The sequence below is a fragment of the Oculina patagonica genome, chromosome 3, assembly GCF_052425735.1.
Source record: "Oculina patagonica isolate OP01 chromosome 3, crgOcupat, whole genome shotgun sequence".
Classification (NCBI taxonomy): Eukaryota; Metazoa; Cnidaria; class Anthozoa; order Scleractinia; family Oculinidae; genus Oculina; species Oculina patagonica.
Genome location: NC_135760.1, coordinates 9,370,610 through 9,392,496, shown reverse-complemented (window position 1 = coordinate 9,392,496; position 21,887 = coordinate 9,370,610). Strand labels below are relative to the sequence as shown.

The 21,887-nt window shown below is 39.5% G+C and overlaps 2 protein-coding genes across 2 annotated transcripts in view; one reads left to right on the top strand and one right to left on the bottom strand.

Annotated features, from left to right (window-relative positions):
* LOC144646393 (ubiquitin-protein ligase E3B-like) overlaps positions 1 to 21,887 on the top strand; it is a 195,084-nt gene that overhangs the window by 106,893 nt on the left and 66,304 nt on the right. The window lies entirely within an intron of this gene.
* LOC144646432 (ribosomal protein S6 kinase-related protein-like) lies at positions 1,324 to 21,828 on the bottom strand. The gene is made up of 15 exons (XM_078506021.1): positions 21,296 to 21,828; positions 19,806 to 19,841; positions 18,191 to 18,238; positions 17,708 to 17,776; positions 17,203 to 17,275; positions 16,881 to 16,988; positions 15,988 to 16,028; positions 15,775 to 15,802; positions 15,238 to 15,327; positions 5,930 to 6,018; positions 4,607 to 4,717; positions 4,417 to 4,518; positions 3,763 to 3,824; positions 3,638 to 3,680; positions 1,324 to 2,936 (listed from the first exon to the last, which is right to left on the bottom strand). Exons 1-15 carry the CDS (start codon positions 21,560 to 21,562, stop codon positions 2,781 to 2,783), a joined length of 1,323 nt encoding a protein of 440 aa, XP_078362147.1. The 5' UTR covers positions 21,563 to 21,828; the 3' UTR covers positions 1,324 to 2,780.

The window sequence follows — 21,887 nt, the reverse complement described above, 5'->3', positions numbered from 1 at the left end:
GAACATCTGACTCCATGGTAGATCAACTATAAATCGCTCCCAGATGCTCGAGTGGCTCTCTCCCCCGCAGAGGCCTCTTTTGTGTTTCGTACGGATCCGAAGCTGGGAGTAGGCGACCACAGAGGGATGTCTGAAATTCAGGCTAGGAAATCGGGAGAGGTGAAAAGTAAGCGCGCGGAGCCTGGAGAGAATCGTAACAAAAGCGCGCGGGGATACTGGGAATGGAACGTTCCCCTACACTCCCTATCAGTTTTCATTTTTCGTGTTTTCCCTACCCCCCCCCCCCCCCTCACCTGCTCCACACTGAAGGATCAGGAGCAAGGCAAAGTAGACTTTGCGACTAGAGCCAATAAAGTAAGGTTGCAACCGTGTACAGCTGTTTCGTCCTTATTGGGGCTCGTCAGCACGGTGTAGCAGGTCAGGGAGCAAATAATTTAATTTAATTTTGCTTTGCGAGACACCACTGTGACACTTCAAATTGTCTTCTTGCTCTCGGTCGGAACACGTATGTGGCAGCGCGAGATTTGGGGGGGGGGGGGGAGGGTAGGTTTAAAGTACAGAACTTGATATGGTGTAGAGGTTATTGTGCGATTTATCTGCGTCGGTTCTCTGAGCTGGCGTCATTTTGATTTGCTACAAAATTCCCAAAATGGAACCGTGGACAACTGTTTCGAACTGGTTGTTCCCAGACCTCTCTCTTATTGTGAGAAAAATGGGCGCGTCTCTTCTTATCCTGTGGTCCCTCGCGCTTCACGCTCATCAACAGTCAATCGCGCTTCGCAAACGTGTTTTCCTTTTGCCTCTCTTTTGACACACCGACCCGAAAGTACTGAGAATTTCACTTAGCAACAATCGAAAAGTGTAAAAGGTGCATAAGTCCAAAAAACGTCACGCAACAAATCTACAATTTTTCAAACCAAAGGAGTAAATATGTCAAAGAAAATGACTGGCCAGTAAGACGATGTGTGGAAACACGTACCACTAAATCCAAACTTCCATGTTTATTTTCGAATTTCTTTTTAATTGTGACAACTAGTTGATTTATTTTCAAACTACACCAGTTAGCTAATTATTGGAGAACAAGCAATACCATTTCAGTCCTTTTTTTTTTTTTTTTTTCAAAAAACCCACTTTCTTTTGAGCCTCAAGTCGACAAAAGGCGGACTTTTAGGTGGGGGTGGGGGACCGGCTACGGAATTACCTGTCGCGCGCATTCCCCTCACTACGGGCCTGTTAAACGTAACCTGGTAAAGAAGGAAGAGGTACCAAGTATTACGAGTTCGACTGTTTAAGTAAGAAAAGGATTAACCAAAGATAGATTTTAGAGTGTAAAATATATTTATTTCTGTTGTGAACAGTAGTTATTCTTATAGTATTTCAGCATAATAACTTACTAATAGGTACATCTACATTTACTTTTCATCTTTTTAAATCTTTCAGCTTTTCGATATCTACACCTACATGCTACTGTACAATACAAGAAACGCAGCACAGACGTTAACCGTGCATACTGCATATAACTTAAGTCACCTTAACTTTTATCCTAAGGGTGTAAAACATTTAACTATACTCTTATTCTAGTTCACATTATCGCTAAGAAAAATGTGCTTTAAATCTGAGAGATTTTTGGGAATTTTATTTAAAGTACTTGTTGAATAGCCCGCGAAATCAGCTGTTTCTTTGGCGGTGGCGGCGTGAAACAGCTTGCCAAAGAAAACAAAACAGGCTAGCCTTGCCAAGCACACTGTTAATTGAGCTTTTATAGTGGAAATAACATTTAAACTGGCGATATTTATCTCTGGCAAGAAGTGCAAAGCAATTTTGACACCAGTTCTGAAGATATATAGCGTTTCTCAGTGCCAGCAAATATTTTACGTTTAGATTAGCATCCTATTCAACCTCAAGCGTAACACGGAGCTAAGTGCAGCTACTGTGGATCAGCGATTAGGTGCCCCGATTCCAAACATGAGTGCCTAGTTGACCTTTCTTACTTAAATTATTTCATACATTTTAACTTTGTAAATCCTAATAAATTTTTTTAGCATTTTGAGATCTTAGGGGTTAGGCCCCTCCGATCCGAACGCGCAGATTTAAATTATTACCTATCTTACCCATATTATACCATGACTTGTAACTTAAATGATATAAAATCTTTAGACCTGTCTTTAGACTTCTACCGTCACCTTCAAATCTCGGAGGGGGGAGGGACTACCATATGAAAGGGATGGGCGAGACGACGAGCATCCCCGTCCCTTTCATATGGGTGTCTCTCCCCCCCCCTCCCAACCAGGGGTTCAAATCTGTTGTATTGTTGAAGATTGAAGAACTGTTGTTAGAATACAAAATTCCAAATGTCATTTCAAGACAGTGATGTCTAATGCCAAAAGTACCTCATCTGCGAGCTATCTCAAATACTTTAAAGCTTGTTTGTACTTTTTATAGCATAAAACTATGGACACGCGGAACGTGTAATAAACTCGGTTTGTGTATTTATATACACTGTATATATATTAAATGTACTCTTTTCATAGGAATGTCTGCAAGAATGTGAAACGGTCCACTGAATTCTTAGTAAAAAAACTTAGCTCAGTACTTGTTGCATCGTACGCAGAGGTCCCAAAGCGCAACTCCGTAGGAGTCAACTGAAAGAAACTGTAAGGCCGTAAGAATTCAGAAATTCTGTCGTAGGAACAAATATCAACACAATAACCAAATACGGCACTTGTTGGCACGACCGTAATATGGTTTAGCGTGCGTGCACACCTCAACTCCAAACATTTTCATGACGCCACAAGGCATTCAGTTCTCGTGCCCTCCTGCGAATTACTGCTGAGCGTGAGTGTGTGCAGGCTCCCCAAGTCAGCTACAAGCCAGTCCATATGGGTTTTATCTTGCACTGAAAAGTGTCCGGGACTTGCCCACGACAGCGGACGAGGCTGAGTGAAACAACAAGACACAGTGTACAGATTAGAAGAAGGAGACGCACATAGCTCGAAATTTCAAGTCCTCTTAATAATTGACAGACTTTATTTTTATGTTGGTTTGGAGAATTTCGTGTTACATCAAGGTTATATTCCCTAGTTGATGGTTTTCGTTATTCTCAGCACGTTTGCTTTCTAATTCAATGATATTGTTTGGAGAAATCGAAATTCAAATAGCCGCAAATTTCCTGAATTCCGAATGGACCCTAGGCGTTACACAATTATCGCAGAAAGCAATGGTGAACGCGATCTTTGCAGTCTAACAGTCTAGAATACCAGGATGAAGCAAAGGATAGTTTGTCTGTTATGTGAAGAGATACTCATTAACCTGACTTCTCGGAGGAGTGGTGGGCTCTGAATTTAGAGCTCTAGGTTCTAACCTGTTCACTGTCCTTTCGTATTCACTTTACTCTCACAGTGCCTTTCTCCAGCAAGGAGTATAAATGGGTATTGGCGAAATTTTGGGGCAAGTGAACAGGAGAAGCAGCAATGATAATCTAGTCTTCTAGCAGTCAATTAATGGCACAAAAATCGGGATTAATAATGCGCTGGCGACGATGAACCACAAAGCTCGGGAACTCACTTCACTTAGCCTGCAGAACAGGCGGTTTATTTTGCGGGTCGAAGCGCGAAGTGCTACTTAGCTCACAACTCACCTTTTTGTCTCGTCGATTTCCTTCGACTTTTCGGGGAAACATCCTGTAAAAAGAAGATAACAGTCAAGTCGTCTGAAGTTGCGCGTAAGTATAAAAATAACTTTAGAATCGGAAACATCACTCACGTTCTGGATGCCATACTCCTTCGCCGTAATGTCTTGAGTTTTTCTTCGGTTATGGGTGGTTGCTGTTGGTAGCAAGAACAGCGCATGAAATGCTCAGTAATGGATTACAAATGGCATATAGAAAAGGGAAAACTTTTGAATAATAAAAAAGTTAGGGGACTGTGGGCAGACTCCAATTTGCTTTCAGCAAGCAACAGGCGGCAGATTAGGAGCTTAGCCATAACCTTCACCGCGGTCAAACGTCTCAGGCAGCTTTTCTTTCTATTTCGGCGAATTTCGTTCATATTGAAGTGTTAGTATGAGTAAGGATAGATAAAACAAATGCTGAGATTAAACATATTCCCATTTTCCAGGTAAACGAGTGTTTTTACTTTCTAAATGTTTCGCATTCTAACCAAAGTGCTTTGACAAATGGCGTCGACAAGTAAACATATTCAAACACGTAGAACATTTAGAAAAGCACCAAAAAAACCTAGTCAATCGTCAGGATACCGGTAATGTATCTAACTTTGAATTGTGGCAATTAAAACCTTATCTTTGAGGTACTTTTTTTTATTTTTATTTTTGGCATATTTCTGTCGTTTGACCACAGTCGAGCCATAAACCATGGAGCTGTGCATACACGAAAGGGACTGGTACGAGTTATCGACCTACCTTCTTTTGTAACACATCTTCAAACGATATCTCGCTAAAATACGCATGCGTCTTCAGCGACTCCACGCTACATAACCTCGATGCGGGATCTTTCTGCAGCAGCTTTTGGAAAGAAAGAAAAAAATATCATAACATTGTCTACTTTGTTTCTCAACAACTAAAAGGAGATAAGCATTACAAATCTGCATACCCCCTGAAGAACGCTCACAGCATTGGGTGAAAGATCAGACGGGAACTCAACCTCTACACCGCTGACCACTTTGTACTGACTGTCGTGTTCTTGTGTTACTGGATATGGATACTGTAGATGTTACGAGAGACAGTTGGTTAATCATACATGAAATGTTGATTCCCTATAAAGCGAAGAAATCTTTTAACCTTCCCTCTCCTCCCCCCTCCAGTGCAGCCAAAAAAGAACAAAAGACTAACAAACAAACAAAGCTAAAAACGTGTACGTGCATCCAAGATCGAATTGGAATTTGGAAGTGTTGGTTTTTGTGGCGGGAGGAAAACCGGAGAACCCGGAAAAAAACCTTCGGAGCAAGGACGAGAACCAACAACGAAGTCAACCCATATATGGTACAAACTAAACCCTACAAGGTACCCGTATTCATAACCGTGACCAAAATTTTAGTTTAGCCTTAGTCTGTCTTTTAGGAGCGTATTGTTTTCTCTTCATTAACTTCATACTTTTGGCTCCTTTTTTTCAACCGACATTGCTGTAGCTGCCATTTTTCCTGCAGTTTATCAATCTTATTATTGCGGGCCCAAGAGAGGCCCGCAACCCTAATCTTGACAGTGACCAGCGGATTGCCTTTTACGCGTGCGCGCCACGTTTATAAACCGAATAGAGAAGCGGAAGTTGAAAATTTTTGTTCTTCCACTAAGCACGATCGGAATGCGAAAATGTGTCAATCACGACAGTTTGTCGTAACACCGGAAGAGAAAAATCTGTTCTCCAAGAACGTCACATAAGATCTAAACCTTATGTCACATGGAAGGCGTTATGTGTTGCTTATTGTCGAGAAATTCGTTATAACACTGACAACATAGCGAGTTTACCGACTGAGAAAATTTCACATCCCGATCAGTTCACACCGCGTGCTCGATTACAATTCCCAAATCGACAATCAAAAGATAACTTTGATCGGTTCGCGGCAATAAGCAAAACTATAAACATGCATTCCCGTTACTCGGAATAGTTGTCTTTTGTCCATTTTATCATTTATTTATCGACACAGATAAATTACGGGAAAGCGAATGATTCCAACAACGGTTATTGTCGAGAAATTCGTTATAACACTACAACATAGCGAGTTTACTTACTGAGAAAAATAATTGTCTTTTGTCCATTTTATGTGCGTCAAGGCCCGCACTTATTAACCTGTGGTTACCACTAGTAATTACAGGTTGAAGAAGTTGTTGTTGTTATTAAGGGCTGAGAAAGAAGTCGTATGTGAGGTAAGAGAATTTCAAGCATTGTGACAACTCAAATAAACAGCGAAAGTGTTACCTTTCCTACTAGAAGTGTGAACATGACCACACCCAAGCTCCACCAGTCCACAACATGAGTATATGCCTCGCCACTTAGGATTTCAGGAGCTACGAAACACGGACAAAAAAATCACAGTTAAAATCTCCGCAGAAATGAAGAATTTAAGAGCCCTGTCTTTCGTTCACGATGCCGCGCCAACCGAAAGATTTTCAACGCACGAAAAAATCCCGGATTTCGTTAACCGGAATCCATGGGGTCGCACTTCTACTTGTTTTTGGCCTGCCGACAATTTTTTAATTCCCGAACCGGTGTTTTGGTACAATAGGGATTTAAGAAAAACCAAAAGGCTTAACGCCATAACTTTAAGGTGTCGAAAGGAAAGAAAAAGTAACCAAATACTTAATCTTTTAAGCTTCTTCCTCCCCTCCCTCCCCTCATTTAGATGTTTTGACATTTTCAAAATATTCATTTGTGGTTTTGTTGTTTTGATAACGCTCAAGTTTTGACAGTGCTCTTGGTCAAAAGACAAGCCTTCACTGACCGGTGTTCATTGTCGCCGTGTGTTAACGGAAGACCTAACCGCACCAAAAAACAACGCGGTTCAATAAAGCCGCCTTTATTGTTGTAAGGCAGTATTTATAGTTTTCTTAATATTCAGGGTGCAATGTATCTATCGGCGGAAGCAGAAACAAAGCCTTTTATTAATCGGGCGTGGCCGATTTAAGGTTTACCCTTTGGTCGTCCTAGAGCGTAGTCTCCTGGCGCGGCCAAAAAGACGGGGATAGCTCGGGGTTGCTACAAAACCGCTACGGGTGACGCATACCGCAATGGTTTTCATTTTAGTTTTGACAGGAAATCGTTGCAGGCACACTTGGTCGACTTTTGGGTTAATGTGTAATCAGGTTGTGTTTTTTTGCTTCGGCGGAAGGACAGAGAAAAAAAGCTTACGGGGCAAAGTACAGTATGGGGCCCAGTTCTCGGCCACTTTTGACGTAAACTTGTATTTCTTACCTCAGAAGAATCGCAGGAACTTAAAATTTCTCCCAGAGCTAGCTACATTATTCAGCTTTTTGGTGTAAAGCTATCGACCGGTCAAAAATTAATTTGCCCGAGCAATAATAAAAATAAAAGCTCCATTTGTGGGCCCAGTTCTCGGCCACCTTGGCCCAGTTCTCGGCCACTTTTGACGTAAACTTGTATTTCTTACCTCAGAAGAATCGCAGGAACTTGAAATTTCTCCCAGAGCTAGCTACATTATTCATCTTTTTGGTGTAAAGCTATCGACCGGTCAAAAATTAATTTGCCCGAGCAATAATAAAAATAAAAGCTCCATTTGTGGGCCCAGTTCTCGGCAACCTTGGCCCAGTTCTCGGCCACTAAAAAGCTTGTCCGTAATTATCTGTAAAAAATGCTCAATTAATTTTCACAGTCATAAAATCACTCTGTAAACCTATTTATACTATATCGATCCCAAATTATTTTTATGATGCTTTGTTTTACTTTAGAAAAGAAGGATTTTAACGCGCCTAGTTGCCTATGTGCAGGTTCTGGCAAAACCGCATTGTGTGACCCGTGCACTTAGATGGTTTATTTTGCAGTGAAAAGGTCTTGAAAGATTTAGGTGTTGTGGAAATAATAGACAAGACAAGAGTCAGCTCAAAACTTAGAGATAAGATTGAACTTTATTTTTAAAACATTTATTTCTTTCATTCTGGCAGCAGCAGATGAAATTATATTAAAAACCAAGCGCTAAGCTGTGATAGCGAGCAGGGTGGCCGAGAACTGGCAAATACGCAAACGTCGCAAGAAAAAATTTCGAAGTAAATTAAGACCAAAAAATACAACGGTTCAACGAAAAGTTAACTAAAGCAGAAAGCTGAATTATTCTACGTTTCACATGCCAAAAATTAGCTCGTATGGTGGGGGCTTTTGGATAAAATACGAATTTAACTACATCCATGAATTTGGAGCCGTAAACAAACAACTTTTTTGGGAATGCAAATTCACCTACCTCCGCGTAAACTCGACGTCTGAGTTTTCTATATCGAATTGAACGATCAAACTCAAGATACTTAAAGCACATGAATCAGTCTATCGTTTGAAGGAAATACCTTTTTCTTTTGATTCAACTGGAGTGTGAAAAAACGCGTTAAACACAAAGTGGCCGAGAACTGGGCCCCATTCTGTACTGATATTCACCATTGTGAAATTGCACTTACTTTGACAAGTTAAAGTTATTTTTGTAAATGAAAAAGGTAACGTCATTGATGTCACGCAGTGTTTTTTTTTTTTAGCAAACTAGATGGTTTGCTGGTTTCTGACTATGAATAGGGGTTTGATCTTGCGGTATATTTTTTGAGCCTGACTCCGCCGTAAAACTTTTTTTTTATTTAGCAAGAACTGTGTCGATTTTCATTTCTGAACAATTGGTCGTCAAGTCGTTTGTCACAAAGAGTAGAATGTTTGTACAGCATGTTTTGGAATTATTTTAGATTTGGTTAGTAAGACGCTTCTGAAGACCTGAGCAAAACATTGGGAATGTACAGTATTAATAGGAACTTGAATGGAATTTTTCACAAGTTGGATAAAGGTATCAACTGAAAAAAATGGAATTCAAAATGAGAACTTGGATTTTGTTGTAATTAAATTTTATCGCGGATTGGATGCATAATATCACGGCTTTGAAAGTCTTCAAATAATTAGAAAGGTTCCTTTCTTCCTTTTGATCTTATTGTTATTTTCATGTATTGATTATTCGAAAGTGGTTTTCGTTGATACGAAAAAAAAAACGGGTTTTCACTGAATTGCTTGAAGTATTTTTAGACGTGATAATATTGGCTTAATCAAATTACATTATGCACGAAATATTTGTTATTCTTTTGTCTTGAAACTTTGAGGAAATTGAAATTTTTGTTTGACAGTAGTGTATGAAAGGCATTTTATAGAACTGAATAAAAAATAAGAAACATTGATAAAGGTTATTTCAAAGATTTATTTTGCCTGATTTTGAAGGGTTTCAGGAGTTTTAAAGAGTGCTGGTAAACGGCTGTATGTTGTTTGTGATTACGGATCTTATTTAGTTTCGAACGCTCTAATTTGTGATAATTCGAGCTATAACAGAGCAATGGGAAAGGAAGGCTGTGGTACTATGAATGAAAATGGAGAACGTCTTGCCGAACTGTGTGCAGCATACAACCTAGTCATTGGAGGAACAATCTTCCCACACCGTGATATTCACAAGCTTACATGGTGCTCTCCTAACGGTAGAGATAGGAACCAGATTGATCACTTGATGATTAATGGCACATGGCGACGCTCACTTCTAGATGTTAAGGTGAGAAGAGGAGCAGATGTTGGCAGTGACCATCACCTTGTCACGGCGTATGTTAAGCTGAAGCTAAGAAGCACTGGTCGCAAGCCACCATGCAACCAGCGCTTCAACATAGACAACTTGAAAGAGCAATCAGTGAGAAATGCTTTCATCACTCAGCTCAGAAATCGATTCCAATCCTTAGCGGATCTGTCTGATGAGCCCGAACCTGAACCTGAACCTGATGAGGTCAACAATATATGGAAGCAAGTGTCATTCACTTTCACAGAGAGCAGCAATGCATGTTTAGGTTTTAAGAAGGCTGTAAAGAAAAAGAAGTGGATAAAGCCAGCAACCTTAAGAGCCATCGAGGACAGACGAAAACTGAAGAAGAAACTATTTGACACCAAATCAGAAAGGTTGCAAGAGCGCTATAAGACCCAGTACAGAGAGGCTGACCGATGTGTTAAGAGAATGGCCAGAGCTGATAAACGCGCATATATTGATGAGCTTGCTAGCCAGGCAGAAAATGCAGCCAACAGAGGACAGCAGGGAAAGGTTTACAAAATCACAAAACTGGTATGCGGCAAGTATGGGGGCAGAAAGCTGGCCCCTGTCAAGGACGTACAGGGTAGGCTGCTTACCACCGAAAGAGATCAGGAAGTTCGTTGGGCAGAGCACTTTAAGGATGTCCTCAACAGACCCCCACCCACAGTTGAAGCTGACATTCAAGAGGCTGAGACCGACCTGGATGTGAACATAGACCCTCCAAACACGCAGGAAATCATTGCAGCCATAAAAACCTTAAAAAACAACAAAGCTCCTGGCCGAGACAAACTGAATGCAGAGCTTTTCAAAGCTGACCCTGAACTTTCAGCAAGGATTCTACAGCCCCTGTTTACTGCAGTGTGGGAGCAGGAGAAGGTGCCAGATGACTGGACCAAAGGTACCATCATAAAGATCCACAAGAAAGGTCCACTTAGTGACTGCAATAACTGGCGTGGCGTCACCCTCCTGTCCACTCCAAGTAAAATCCTGGCAAAGATTATCATCCAACGAATCTCGAGTGCAGTAGACCAGCAGCTCAGGCAAGAACAGGCTGGATTCCGCAGGGGTAGGGGTTGTACAGATCAACTATTCGCACTACGCAACATCATCGAGCAGTGCACCGAGTGGCAGAGACAGCTGTACATAAACTTTGTAGATTTCCAAAAGGCTTTTGACAGTATACACAGAGACAGCTTGTGGCGCATACTTCGAGCCTATGGTGTTCCCCAGAAGATTGTCCAACTTATCCAGAGCTTCTATGCAGCCTTCACTTGTAGCGTAGAGAACAGTGATATCAGTTTTGAGGTGAAGACAGGCGTAAGACAGGGTTGCGTGATGTCTGCATTGCTATTCAACTTAGTTATCGATTGGGTAATGCGTCGTACTACGGAAGACCATCCCAGGGGCATCAGGTGGACCCTCTTCTCCACCTTAGAGGATCTAGATTTTGCGGATGATTTAGCTCTGCTTTCTCATACCCATAGCCACATGCAAGAGAAGACCAGCCTTTTAAGCGAATACGCTCACCAGGTGGGACTGAACATCAGCCTAACCAAAACTGAGGTCATGACCCTAAACAACTCTAACCCTCAGCCCGTCAAGGTGAATGGAAAAGACCTCCCAATGACCGAGCAGTTTAAATATCTGGGCAGCATTGTCAGGCAAGATGGTGGTGCAGGCATAGATATCCAGAGCCGGCTGAACAAAGCCAGAAACACCTTCAGGATGCTTAGCAATGTGTGGCGGTCGTCACAGTTCGGTACACATACCAAGCTCAAGATCTATCAAAGCTGTGTCCTGTCTACCCTTTTGTATGGGTCAGAATGTTGGCGAATGTTAGAAAGTGATCTAGAGAAGCTGTCAACCTTCCATACCAAAAGTCTGCGAAAAATACTTCGCATCTTCTGGCCTCAAACAATTTCCAACAAGGATCTACTTTTGCGGTGCAAACAGGAGGACATGGGTACTATTATTATGCAACGGCGCTGGAGGTGGATTGGCCATGTCATCCGAAAGGAAAACGAATCCATCACAAAGACAGCACTATACTGGACACCCGAAGGAAAGCGCAAGCGTGGCAGGCCCAAGAATACATGGCGACGTACAGTAGAGACAGAATTGAGGGGCTTAAACCAAAGCTGGAACACCATCCAACAGCTGGCCAAAGACAGACAGCAGTGGAGGACCTTTGTTGCTGCCCTACGTGCCAGTGGGCACAATGGGCAGTGAGTGAGTGAGTGAGTGAGCTCTAATTTTTGAAAGGTTAAAACAGGTTAAAACCGGGCGGTTTCATGAGTTTTTTGGGTAGAAAGGTACGGTGGTGGTCAAAAAAAAAATGTTTAGAAAGGAATGACTGTAGTAGCACGTAAGTCGGAGGTTTGCGTGAGTCACGGGGTATAGTATGCGTGAGCTGGATTTCCGGCGTCATAACGGCATGTTTTGTTTACTGAAAGATACACTCGACGTTTAGTTAGCTTAGTCGGCTTGGGAAACTATTTTAAAATGAATGTTGTAATAGTTAATTAATAGTAATCTAGAATTAACCCACTCTCGATTGGAGTCTGTTCTGGATTCGCGCTACCTTTTCGCCGCGAAGGAATTTTGTAAAATTTCGCTAGTGGAAAGAGGTACTGTAAGAACAGTATCAATAACTCAAAAGGAAAAACTTCTTTGTAGTTCTGAATTAAGACGTATGATAAAATTTTAGAATAAGAAACTTTCGATATATGGTTTTCATATTGTTTTTGTCAATTTCCTTTTGTGGCAGATTTTTTGAGAATCAGCTTTTCTTTCGTGTGATGACAGACACAGGACAGAACGAGAGGTGGATGAGAAAGATGCCGAAGATGAATAGGCACCGAAAAACGACAAGAACCGTCAAGGACTTATCTTTAGAGGGCGGGGAGTTTTGGCATACTGTATTTCGAGGACTGGACTGGACTAGTAAAACGCGGACTAGTAAAACGCGGACTTGTAAAACGCGGACTAGTAAAACGCGGACTCAGGTAAAACGCGGACTTGTAAAAGGCGGACTAGTAAAACGCGGACTAGTAAAACGCGGACTTGTAAAACGAGGACTAGTAAAACGCGGACTTGGAAAACGCGGACTTGTAAAACGAGGGCTTGTTAAGCACGGACTTGTAGAACGCGGACTTGTAAAACAAGCGCTTGTAAATCGGATAAAACTAAACGGTTTAGCGAGCGAAACAATTTGTGTTTGAAGCTCTTGTGTGTTTCTTCGACGGCATATTTCTAGCTTTTTTGAGCACTCTATGGTCTGTTTAAGCGTGGAGATGTTTTTGCAGTATAGCACATGTTCGTTCTGCAAACCCTACTAAAACAACGGGATTGATGCTATGAGTTGTGTGCATATGTTTCTTTCTTTCCACTACTTGACGTCTGTTGAGTGCAGTCGTTTGTATTGCTCGCACGAGGTAGAACGGGGCCCGTCCAGAAATCAACAGTCAATCGTAAATAAAGGTGACGGGCCTACACGACTCCTACGTTCGTGACATTAGAATATTTGCCGTTAAATGTTTAAATTCGGTCTTTCGACCTTATTTGCTTCTGACTTCTTTCTGAGGGTACTGTTTTAATTTGGGGGCAGTATGTGGTAAATAAAGGTGACGGGCCTACACGACTCCTACGTTCGTGACATTAGAATATTTGCCGTTAAATGTTTAAATTCGGTCTTTCGACCTTATTTGCTTCTGACTTCTTTCTGAGGGTACTGTTTTAATTTGGGGGCAGTATGTGGTAAATAAAGGTGACGGGCCTACACGACTCCTACGTTCGTGACATTAGAACATTTGCCGTTATATGTTCAAATTCGGTCTTTCGACCTTGTTTGCTTCTGACTTCTTTCTGAGGTTACTGTTTTTTTGAGACATTATGTATTGAAGAGAGCCGTAAGATGATTGTGGCCAAGGAATTCGAAGTGTCTAGAGGCGTTTTACAAGTCCGCGTTTTACTAGTCCGCGTTTTACTAGTCCAGTCCAGTCTACAAGTTAAAGACACATCAAGACCACCCCACTGTGAATTGCCATAGCACAGACAAAATTATAGTCAATATCTTATGTGTTTTTAAGAGAATTACATAAGAACCAAGGCATGTCTTGTCTTGCCTTACATTGACATGCAATAATTTGGAAATACTAAGCTCGTAACAGTTTAAGACAGAATCCATCAGGAATTTGAGTAACATTAATTTTAGTTACGCAAAAATTGAGCACCAGAATAATTTAAATCCTTGTGTTCTTTCATACCTTGTTAAAGGCTTGACATGTGATAACACAAACATAACACCAACAACAGTTCTTTATCAGTGGGGATTGAAGAAAAAAATGGAAACATCATCACACAGTTGACCCCCATGCAAAAACACTCCAGGATGTCACGGGACTGTTTGGTGTCCGTCTGCCAATTTCTAACTTCAAATTCCAATGTTAAATTCACATTAAATTTTCAATATTTCTTAGTTGTCTAAATTTTACTAATTCTTTTAAAAAAACTATCACCTGCCAAACATCCCCAAAAATCACTCAAAAAATTACAAAATACCGCAATACATAGATACATGGGATGAGTGAAGTTTCCTTGGATTCCTTGAAACACCAACAAGATATTTCCGTTTAAGGTGGCTGATAATGGGTTTCAGTATTTCCCAGTCCTTATACTTTGGTTCAGGACTAAAAGCCTTCATCAATTGCTATTACAGTAATGGTATGAGACAAATGTTCAATCATTCATCAACAAGTTGTGATCATTTTCTTGACAATAGTAGTTCCCCGGTAAACAGTTGTAGTACTGTCCCATCAAAGTGCAATGCCTGGAAAATACCGAAAAGCACACGACCTTCAGGTGAAACCGCACCTTACAGTATTACCAATACACTGCACTTTGCTAAGTCTTAAAACTTTACATTGTCTAGTCGTCTACTTCAATCGTTTATTTGTATTGTGTGAGATACATTTATAAATTGAAACCATCATGTCATTAAGTAATAATGCAATCTCGACAACGTTCTAGATATTATATTATGCACACTAATACAGCTCATGCAAGCCCTGTGACTTACACAAACACAGTCGGACTGAGTGCTTAACTTAAGTAACTGCTTCGTGGTTTCTGCTGTACTGAACCCTGCCTTTCAAGGCAAAGCGCCCGATTTTAAGCTTCTCAAGCTTCTCAATGTTCTTGTTCATTTTGATTTAACTCTTTCTGCGTGCAATCCCACATGAAAGCCGGCCTCTAAATTTTTTACAAAGAAGTTACGGCTATTTTGGGATATGGAATTTGGACAAGGTGTCTGTATGAAGCGGGTGTCCCTATTTATATATTTTATTCAACAAATTGTCACGATGTTAATATGGTCAGAAAGCCTTTTTTATTCATCATCCGTACATAGATATCCTGCGGTATATACGTAGTTTGCCAAGATTTTATCCCGAAGACTTGCAATAACTTTTTTTTTTCGTTGACAATTTGTCGAACAATTAAACATTTATTCTGCTTAATTTTGTGGAAAACCGTCTTATTTTAGCCAACTCGGCCTACTGTCTCGTCGACTAAGTATCAGGCGCTTTTCTGTGCGATTTCGCAGGATGATTGTTAATCAAACCCCTTAATGTAAAATCTTTTGAATGTCCTTGAATTTTATCGATTGTTTATACAGAAATAAGTGATAAACTTGGCTATACGAGACAGGACTAGCTTCTCTAACAAATAAAATTAAGTGAAAGTGCGTTCGTAGCCAAAAAAATAGTTCTAAAGGAACTACTTATTGACGGCGAATTTGGAAAAAAAAGCCTAAAATTTAAGTTTTTCCCGTAATCCGTCTACATTTTCCCCAATCTTAAGCATTCTTGTTCCTTTTCGTTTTTTGTTAACTCTTGAGTGTTTTTCTATTAAAGTTAGTAAACCATTATTTGACACTTAGTTCGATCTGACTGTGCATTTAGAGTCTTACCCATGTACTGCAATGTTCCGCAGATGGTTGCAGTTCGCTCTCTATGTTTCACTAACTTAGAGAGACCAAAGTCCACGAGCTTGATGTGTCCTAAAGTTCAGTTAGAAAAACAATTAATTCTCTGTCTAGACACGTACTCAACATACAAAGACTAATGCATCATTTTCAGTTAAAAAGAATAAATTTCGCATACAGAAATAATTACAACGGTGCTGTTAACATTTCGTGAAGTCCGTAAAAAATCTCTTTATTCATGGGCACAAAGTAAATCTTCCATTTCTGATATCTATGATAAAATTATCATGTTTACGCTCAGGAATATCGACTCGTAAAATTCGCGAAAAACTAAGCGCTCACAAAAATGGCTTTGGGGCAAACAACCTGGGTTAGATTATGAGTAATATTGAAAAAAAAAAGGTACATGGAGGCTTGTCGGAACAGGGGTTCACTTTCCGTCGCCATCGCAGCTTTAACTTGAACATGCAAGGCAAACAACTTAAGTCGTATGTGACATATTTAAAACCAGCATTTTCTTACCTTCATTGTCTATAAGGATGTTCTCAAGCTAAGATGAAAACAAAATTGAAGGACATAAGTTGCAGAGAAAACGCGAATTATGGACAGAAAATATGGGTATTTTTGGGTCTGATCCACTCTGCGAGCAGACCCTTAGCTCGGTGGGGTCTATCAAGTTCTTTCGTTCGTTTGAATGGTTATCTGCTGTATACTCACAAAAATGTAAATTCTCACCTTTAAATCTCTGTAGATAATTCCAGATTTATGCAGGTAATCTGAAACATACAAGCAGTTTGTCTCTTTATTTGGAAGACTATAATACATGTATAAAATACTTAATAAAAACATATAAAAATAGTTAAAATAAATTGAAAATTAAACAACTAACTGAGTCAGTCAGTCAGTCAGTCAGTCAGTCAGTCAGTCAGTCAGTCAGTCAGTCAGTCAGTCGGCCATGCAGTCAGTCAGTCAGTCAGTCAGTCAGTCAGTCATTCAGTCAGTTGGCCATGCAGTCAGTCAGTCAGTCAGTTGGCCATGCAGTCAAGTCAGTCAGTCAGTCAGTCAGTTGGCCAGCAGTCAGTCAGTCAGTCAGTCAGTCAGTCAGTTGGCCATGCAGTCTCAGTCTCAGTCATCTCATAGTTGGCATGATAATCACTTCATTGGCATGCAGTCAATCATCACGACATGATACACATCAGTAAGTCAGTCGGCAGCATCGTCAGTCAGTCAGTCAGTCAGTCAGTCAGTCAGTCAGTATAGTCGGCCAGCAGCCAGTCAGTCATCAATCATCATCTTATATCTCGGCCAGCCAGCCAGTCAGTCAGTCAGTCAGTCAGTCAGTCATCAGTATCGGCCAGCAGTATCAATATCAGTCAGTCAGTATATATCGGCCAGCCAGCCAGTCAGTCAGTCAGTCAGTCAGTCAGTCAGTCAGTCAGTCATATATCAGACCAGAGTCAGTAGTCAGTCAGTCAGTCAGTCAGTATCATCATCAGTCAGTCATCAGTCATGGCCAGCCAGCCAGTCAGTCAGTTGGCTGGCCAGTTACTGTAACTTTTAAGTTTATTGTTGGTAGAAATAGTTTCAAAACTCTAGAAATGTTGATCAAATTAAAAAAAATACCAGACCTAATGTGATGGCAAGTTCAGCAGAATACAGCTTGACTGTTGAGTCATTTAACTTCTTTTCCTGACGCCATAATGTGTAAAGATCACTACCATCAACAAAGTCTGAAACTGAAAAGAAAAGTTCAATAAATAATGTACTGTAATATGTTTAAAATAAATTAGTAGAAAGCTATAGTGAATATTGGTCCCCTTATTGTGCAAATGAAGAAAAAATATGTGAATGGTCAGCAAGGGCCACAGTGCTTAAACCCGGTCTGATATTTATGCTTTGATCTTACTGCTAAGAGGGAAAGACTGTTTAAGTCAGAAAAAGATCACCTACCTATGAAAAGATTGTGCTTTGTTTGCCATGTATACCACGTCTTGACCAGAAATGGAAACTCGCCAAGTTTAACCTGCATATAAGATTAAAAAGATTAGCTAGTCCATTGTAGTTTACTGTACTTCTGATCACTCTTACCCCCTCAGTTTTCTCTTTGCTAGTTATAAACCCATCTGATTGATAAATTCATATTCCTGCATTCACATCCAATAACACACCAAATGTGCCAGAGTCGTGGTCAGCATCTAGGTGGTCCAAGGGTATGTGCCCAGGAAATTTTGAAAATTCAAGATGTTGAATGTCGCATTTCCTGTACATGTACTGTATTCTGAGAGTCATTTTAACCCCCACTCCCTGATTAGGTGGACCTTTTTGGCCTGTCGGGTGTGGATGCACTCTTTGCACCCCCATGCCTTAATCCCGGGGGAGGGGGTACCCAAAAAAGTTTTAATAAAATTATGAACATCATTATCATCATCATCGTCATCATCATTGTTATTCTCACCTGAATGTTAACTTCATCTTTGCACTGCTGTACAGCATTCTCTTTGATTATTTCTGCTTTGTTTAGTACCTTGCAAAAACAATAACAAGTAAAGCTTCAGTCTGGGTCATACAGAGGTAGATTTTATAGGCACTCTGGTGCCTAAGGACCAAGATATTGGTTTGTAAATGGTGGCATGTTATATAAGTGTAGGTATGGTTTTCACCCCAGCCAGATAACAGTAATAGCCTAGCATTATAAGCATGCAATGTGTGCAGACTGCAAAATATGCACAGAGAGCTATGTTGCCTCTAGCCCTTTGCATGTATTGCGGGCCTATAAATCAAACTTTGACTGGAAGTGAGACAAACAATGTTATTAAAAATAATTAATAAATTTTACACATTATAATTACTTATAGTGATTTACTAAGCAATTGATCACAGTTAACAACCTCTGTGTCTGAATATGAAGGTTTTAAAATATCAACAAGCAGAAATTTACCTTGATGGCAAATAATTTATAAGATTGCTTGTTTCGTACTTGAAGCACCTAGAAGAAAAGATGTGCATTACAGGCATTGCTTTAAAAGATATTTATCTTTCTTTCACAGTCACATGACAGAAGACTAGTAAATAATTATAAGAAATTGAGAAATTATCAAAATTAAGCGTAAATTTCTGTTTTCACCATACCTGTAAATCCATTTTAATTTTTATATAATTTTTGGAATCTTTTATAATTTAGACTAAATTTACCCAAAAATATAATCCTGTTTAAATTTGCATACAGAACTCTGTAATGATCAGCAGAAAGAATGGAATATTGAGGGTGTATTATATATAGGGGGTCGGAAATCTGTGAACTGCCACATTTTGTTCTTTTCAGACTGCAAATTGCTTTATTGTTTCTCCTCAAGCTCAAAACGGCCATACTTTCTTGACCATAAACCACTAGATAAATACAAAAAAATTAATGTACCCGCAAACCAACACTCAAAATTGGCCTAAACCGCCAAACTGCTAGAGTATAATACACCCTCAACATTGGTTACAAGTGCATGTTGTTGTTTTTTCTTGAAAAAAAAGCTGTTCATTTCTTTGATGATTCAACATTCTCCAATGGGCTATGCCATGCTATTTTTAATTCTCTTTTTAATGATCAAAAGTACTTTCAAATCTCAAAATAATAGGTTTTCAAGGGATAAAAACATCAAAAACTACAATATAATAAACAAGCATTAAAAATATAATAAACAAGCATTAAAAATATAATAAACAAGGATGGTTACGACAGAAGATTAAGATGGATTAAGAATGAGAAATTGAAAAAAAAAATTGTGTCATCCTTGTGCAACTCCTTAAAGATGATTTCCAGTCCGTACTGCGCAGACTCGGAGTTTGTTTACGTTTTTGTTTTGAATTCTTTGAAACGTTACACTTCGGTGATAGCGTACATGAAGTTTTTTAGTTCGCCATTACGGATCGTTTCGTTCAAGAATTCACGATGAGCTAAAACGTCCGTTTGAAATACCGCCGAGCTTCTTTTACTCGTTATTATTGTTTTGCAAGGATATCTGGCGTTAATAATGAAGAAAAAGGTAAGTTTTGTTCCGGAATTTTTATTTTTACTAGTAAACATTCTTTTGTTTGTGAGACTCACAAACATTGCAGGCGGAGATTGCGCAGTACGGACTGGAAATCATCTTTAACGGCTTTATATTGGTCTTAGGTGTCACACTTTTAGAAGTTAAAAATAAAATTTGATGTTCTGTGCAGATATAATTACTGCAGGGTTCCGAAAGAACAACCCTATTTAAGTAGCAAATAGGAAAGTTTGCCAAATCCCAAAGTCACAAGGATCGTATAATATTGATACTTTCAGAACTACACAGTAGGTTAAACAAAATTATATTTATTTACTGATAACGACATTCTTCAGTTACTTGATCTAGATCTAAGGGTATATCAGATCTGGCATTTAATTTTCAAGCTGATGAACAATTGTTGTAGTCCATTTAAATTTAAATTTTCTTGAGCAATATGAGAATTTTAAGAGAATTTTCCCGTTCCATTAACAGAACTCAAAATTAGTGAGATGGAAGGGTCATTGTACGTACGTGAGCAAATGCACCTTTTCCAACCGTTGCCAGGATCTAGGAAAAAATAAACAACAATTCAAGCAGAAACAATTATTTTATAACCTCTGACAGGCTAATTAACATATATATGTTACAACATTTGAAAAGAACCCTATAGCTCAAAACATAAAACAAATATTAAATACAACAAATAAAAATAAAACTTAATGCTAGAGAAGCTGCCGTACAATAAAATTTTTATTTAATATCGATTTTGCTTTAATGGATAACACTATATTTAGCTGGGGGTGGTGAGTGTAAACAAATTATAGTTGGCGACAAGCCAGTCCCGTAAAATCGACAGCTTTTCATGTATATTGGATCCTTACAGTTGATCTTCAATATTTTAACAGGCTTTGAAAAAATAATTTTTCGTTGTAAAATTCTTTCCTTCCTTATCAGCTATACAATTAACTGTCGCTTGCCCATTGGCTTGCTTTAACTAGATATTAACCACGAAAAGTTTTACTGTGCATAAGCTTGTCTCCTGCAGAGAATAAATAAACAAAACAATAAACCGCCGATCGCGATGTGACAAACTGGCGACAGAACTTCCCGCGTGTTTTTAAAATACATGCGCCACCTTTTAAATTTTCCCACAACCGGAAAACAGGGTAAAACCTTGACATCCGAGAAAATAATCAAGGCTACATGAACGTAATCAGCCGTAATAAACATATTCCAAATGAATCAATTTTAGACACGGAAAGCTCTCAGAACGTCAGTCTGAAAGACTTTAAAATGGATTTTATCCCGAGTAGTAAGTTTAATAAACAGAATCGAATGAATTAAGAGTTGAAGGTTTGTGATGACAGAAAAACTCTTTGTACCAGTTTATCCGTTGTTGTTTAATATCTCAGCCAATGTTTTCTGGTTGTGGTTATTTGAACATGCATGGAAATATAAAATCATTCAATCCAATTAAATTCTGTTTGTCGGTTTCCTCAGAAGCTCTCAGAGCACACGTCCTTGAAATTAAAAAAATTCGTCAGGAAATAACTTTGTTCTTAAGTCAGAGGTGTTAGGCATATACATATCCTTTGCATTTTTTCTGAAATAAATATTGATATTGAAACGGTTGACATCGAGACGACAAACCACTCACTTAGCTAGACCAATTATTTATAATCATGTTTAAAAGCAACTCGTGTTCAAGTTATAAGCAAACAACACGGTGTCAGATTTGAAAACATTGCGAACTGCCTGAAAGAATTGATACAACTAGTTTTCTTGCGGCATTGAAAAATTTCTGGCAAATCCGAGTTCTTTTCTCGATGCTAGACAGTGCTTAAGGCTATCGAATCAATTAAGATGTATATTTTATTCAGAAGTGACAAAAACTGCCAAATACAAGCCAAAACATGACGATATGTCCGCAGCTCTAGCTTTCACTCAAGCACTATTAAATACCTCAACAATACTTCAACTAGAACAAAATTTTTTGTTAATATTTCAGTTTGCAAACAAACCTCAAAGTCGCTGAACTTGACTGGTTGCTTGGAATCGTACTCCGGCAAAAAGACAGCTTCACTTAGCGGGACGGGCCAAGGGGTTTTGTAGGAATAATTTCCAGATTCTGTGTAACGCTTTCTAAGCGATCCTTGGCTAGCGCTTCTCTGTAACTGCGCTGGTTTAGACGCTTCTGACCATCTTTCTGGTTTCTCGACAGCGATGCTGTGTGGTCTTTTTCGAAGTTTTCGTTGCTGCGATGAACGGCGACCTTGTGTATTTCCCATTACAAGTGTACTGTAAACTAAAATCCCTTTCGGAGCGGGTTCTGGCTTGTTTACACTCTTTTTTGCGCGAATTATATTTTCGCGGGAATTACCGAATTCAGAGTATTTCTGAGAGATTTGACAAGGTAAAACTCTCCTCTTTGAATGTTGCTTGTAGAATTCTAGGAACGATTGCTACTTTACATAGAATTGAATGAAACCAAGGCACTTCGGCACGTTCATCCTTTGAGTTGCAAATGTATCACAAGTTCGCGAACTACAAATTTATGTTATGGCGCGCTCGTTGGAAAAGAGACTGGTAGCCAGGCGATGCCCAAATATGGCA